Here is a 4,001-nt window from a genome sequence, read left to right on the forward strand (position 1 = left end):
GATCCTCCTACCTCAGCATCTGAAGTAGCTGGGACTACAGGCTACCATGCCTGGCTGATTTTTGTATTTTCTGTAGAGACAGGCTTTCACCATGTTGCCCAGGCTGCCCTTGAACTCCTGGGCTCAAGCAATCCACCTGCCTTGGCCTCCCAAAGTGCTGAGATTACAGGCATGGGCCACCACACCTGGTCTTATTTGAAATCTTTCTACTTTTTTTGATATAGGCATTTATTGCTATAAACTTTCCTCTTAGTGCTGCTTCTGCTGTATCCCATAGATTTTTGCATGTTGTATTTCCATTTTCATTTGTTTCAAGAAATTTTAAATGTTTCTCCTAATTTCTTCATGGACCCATTTGTTATTCAGTAGCATGTTGTTTAATTTCCATGTGTTTGTGTATTTTCCAAGGTTCTTGTTATTGATTTCTAATTTTATTCCATTGTGGTAAGAAAGATACTTGTTATGATGTCTACTTTTTTGAATTTGTTAAGACTTGTTTTGTGGCCTAAGATATAGTCTGTGCTGGAGGATGTTCTATGTGCTATTGAGCAGAATGTCTATTCTGCAGCAGTTGGGTGAAATGTTCTGTAAATGTCAGCTAGGCCTATTTGAGCTAGTATATAGTTTAATGTTTCTTTATTATTGTCTGCCTGGATGATCTGTCTTACTGAGAGTGAGGTGTGGTGTTAAAGTCCCCTACTACTATTGCATTACAGTATATTTCTTCTTTTAGATCTATTAATGTTTGCTTTATATACTTCGGAGTTCCAATGTTGGGTGCATAGATACTTATATCCTCTTGCTGAATTGACCCCTTTATCATTATATAGTGACCTTCTTTGCTTTTTTTGACAGCCTTGATTCATAGTTTATTTTATCTGATATAAGTATAGCCACTCCTGTTCTTTTTTGGTTTCCAGTTGCTTGGAATGTCTTTTTTCCACCCCTTCACTTTCAGTATTTTTATAAAGTAGGTTTATTGTAGGCAGCATATAATTGGGTCTGGTTTTTGTATGCATTCAGCCACTCTATTCCTTTTTTGGGGGTGGAGGTTCCCAAGTTTTATTCAAGAACTCATACAAAATATTCCAGATAAATAAATTTTTATATTCACCTTCCTCCTCTTCTTCGTCCAGGTTAATTTGGAAGTAACTTCATTCATAATAACTCTTTTTGCTGTTAGCAACTACACACAACCAATCACATAGATTATTCTTCAAATATTTTTTGGTGAGATATTTCAAATACCTTTTGGAAAAGGTACCTCAGAAGTCACAGTGATCTTGCTCTTGTTCCTTTCGATGGTTATAATGCTCCACCAAGATTCCCAGCTTTTCCATTCACTTTGATCCTCTCTTGCAAAAACTGCTCAAAATTGGCAGCATCTATGATTCCATTTTCTACAAGGTGGGTGCAGTCAAGAGTGAACATCAGAACCTGCTTCTTTTTTTGCCCCTCTTTGCCACAAGCTTTTTCACAGCACTATGCCTCTTAATTGGAGAATTGAGTCCATTTTCATTCAGTGTTATTATTGATACATAAAGACAACTTTTTTAAAAAATTGATGCATAATTGATGTAGATTTTTGGGGGGTTCATATGATAATTTGATACATTAATATAATTGTAAAGATCAAATTAGTGTAATTGGGATAACTATCACCTTCAATATTTGTCTTTTCTTTCTTTCTTTTTTTCTTTTGAGACGGAGTTTCGCTCTTTTTGCCCAGGCTGGAGTGCACTGGTGCGATCTCGGCTCACCACAACCTCTGCCTCCCAGGCTCAAGCAATTCTCCTGCCTCAGTCTCCCGAGTAGCTGGGATTACAGGCATGTGCCACCATGCCCGGCTAATTTTGTATTTTTAGTAGAGACAGGGTTTTACCATGTTGGTCAGCCTGGTCTCGAACTCCTGACCTCAGGTGATCCATCCGCCTCAGCCTCCCAAAGTGCTGGGATTACAGGTGTGAGCCACCACACCTGGCCCTGTCTTTTCTTTATGTTAGAAACATTCAAATTATTCTCTTCTAGCTATTTTGAAATATACAATATATTATTGTAAACTAGTCACTTTACTGATATATCAAACACTAGGTCTTATTTATTTCATCAAACCCTATATTTGTAACCATTAATCAACTTCTCTTTATCTCCCCCATTCTGTACTCTTTCTGGCCTTTGGTAGCTATTAGTATACTCTCTATCTTAATGAGATCCACTTTTTTAGCTTCCACATATCAGTGAGAACATATGATATTTGTCTTTCTGTGTTTGCCTTATTTCTCTTAACCTAATGACCTGCAGTTCCATGCATGTTGCTGCAACTGACAGGATTTCCTTCTTTTTAAAAATCTGAATAGTATTCCATTGTGTATATACGCCACATTTTCCTCATCCATTCATCCACTGATGGATGCTTAGGTTGATTCCATATCTTGGTTATTGTGATTAATGCTGCAGTCAACAGTCAACGTTAGTTGTGCAGATATTAGGAGTGCAGATATTTCCTTGACATACTGATTTCATTTTCTTTTTCTTTTGAGATAGAGTCTCACTCTGTTGCCCAGGCTGGAAAGAAGTGGTGTGATCTCAGCTCACTATAACCTCCGCCTCCTGGGTTCAAGAGATTCTTCTGCCTCAGCCTCCTGAATAGCTTGGATTACAGGCACATGCCACCATACCCGGCTAATTTTTAAATATTTTTAGTAGACGGGGTTTCATCATATTGGCTAGGCTGGTCTTGAACTCCTGACCTCATGATCCACCCGCTTCAGCCTCCCAAAGTGCTGGGATTACAGGCATGAGCTACCGTGCCTGGCCAATTTCATTTTTTTAAGATATATACCCAGTAGGGGGATTGCTGGGTCATATAGTAGTTCTATTTTTAATTTTTTGAGGAATCTCCATACTCTTTTCCATAATGGCTGTACTAATTTAAATTCCCACCAACAGTGTGTAAGGATTAGTGCTGGTGAGGATGTGGAGAAAACGGTACTTCTGGGCATTTTTCTTCTATTGAGACTAAAGTTGCAACTCTTAGTATATGTTTTTTTATACTACTGTTTAGGAAGGTGAAATTGTTGAAGTGGATGAAGAAACAGCAGCTATCTTGAAGAATTCACGATTTGCTCAAGATTTTCTGATCAGACCAATTGGAGAGAAGTTGCCAATATCTGGAGGCTGTTCTGCTTTAGAGTTAAAGGTTTGTCTGGCTTTCACTACCTCAGAGAACTATTTTATTTTATTTATTTATTTTTGAGACAGAGTCTCTCTCTTTCACCCATGCTGGAGTGCAGTGGTGCGATCTTGGTTCACTGCAACCTCCGCCTCCTGGGTTCAAGCAATTCTCCCTGCCTCAGCCTCCCGATTAGCTGGAATTACAGGCACCCACAACCATGCCCGGATAATTTTTGCATTTTTTAGTAGAGATGGGGTTTCGCCATGTTGGCCAGGCTGGTCTTGAATTCCTGACCTCAGGTGACCCACCTGCCTCAGTCTCCCAAAGTGCTGGGATTACAGGCGTCAGCCACTGTGCCCGGCCAGTATGCATGCTCTCTTGAGGCACGCTTCCCTTACTGGTCAAATGTTAGAAGGTTATATACCAGTTAAACACTACCATTTTGCCTCTTAATGTGCGTGCTTGAGCCCACTTGCCCAACTCCTGAGATCTTATTGGGAAGCTGCTGATCACCGGTTTCAGGTGTTTCTGTTTATTGAGAGACTTCCTTTCCCTGCTGCTGTCTGTAACCAACTGTGATTTTCGAGAGACAGTTAACAACCACCTGATCATCACTTAATGCTGGCCTGACATTCCTGGTGGAGTCGGTTGGGGGAGCCCTCTCCTGCCCTGCTCACGCCTGACTAGCTATTCTACCTACTTTAACAAGTTCTCCAAAATTCAGAAACCTTTTGTGAGTATTCTGATTTTATAATAATACAGTTATTTGCATAAGTTTAGTAAGAGTCTTTTCTTTTCTTTTTTTTTTTTTTTGAGACGGAGTCTT

General features: G+C 39.6%; 1 protein-coding gene across 1 annotated transcript in view; it reads left to right on the forward strand.

Annotated features, from left to right (window-relative positions):
- The window catches only part of AS3MT (arsenite methyltransferase), a 29,437-nt gene that overhangs the window by 15,731 nt on the left and 9,705 nt on the right, over positions 1–4,001 (forward strand). The window contains exon 9 of the mRNA XM_011977488.1: positions 3,065–3,199. Within this exon, the coding sequence (XP_011832878.1) occupies positions 3,065–3,199 (135 nt within the window). The remainder of the gene's footprint in view (positions 1–3,064; positions 3,200–4,001) is intronic.

The sequence above is a fragment of the Mandrillus leucophaeus genome, unplaced genomic scaffold (assembly GCF_000951045.1).
Source record: "Mandrillus leucophaeus isolate KB7577 unplaced genomic scaffold, Mleu.le_1.0 Scaffold18, whole genome shotgun sequence".
NCBI lineage: Eukaryota > Metazoa > Chordata > Mammalia > Primates > Cercopithecidae > Mandrillus > Mandrillus leucophaeus.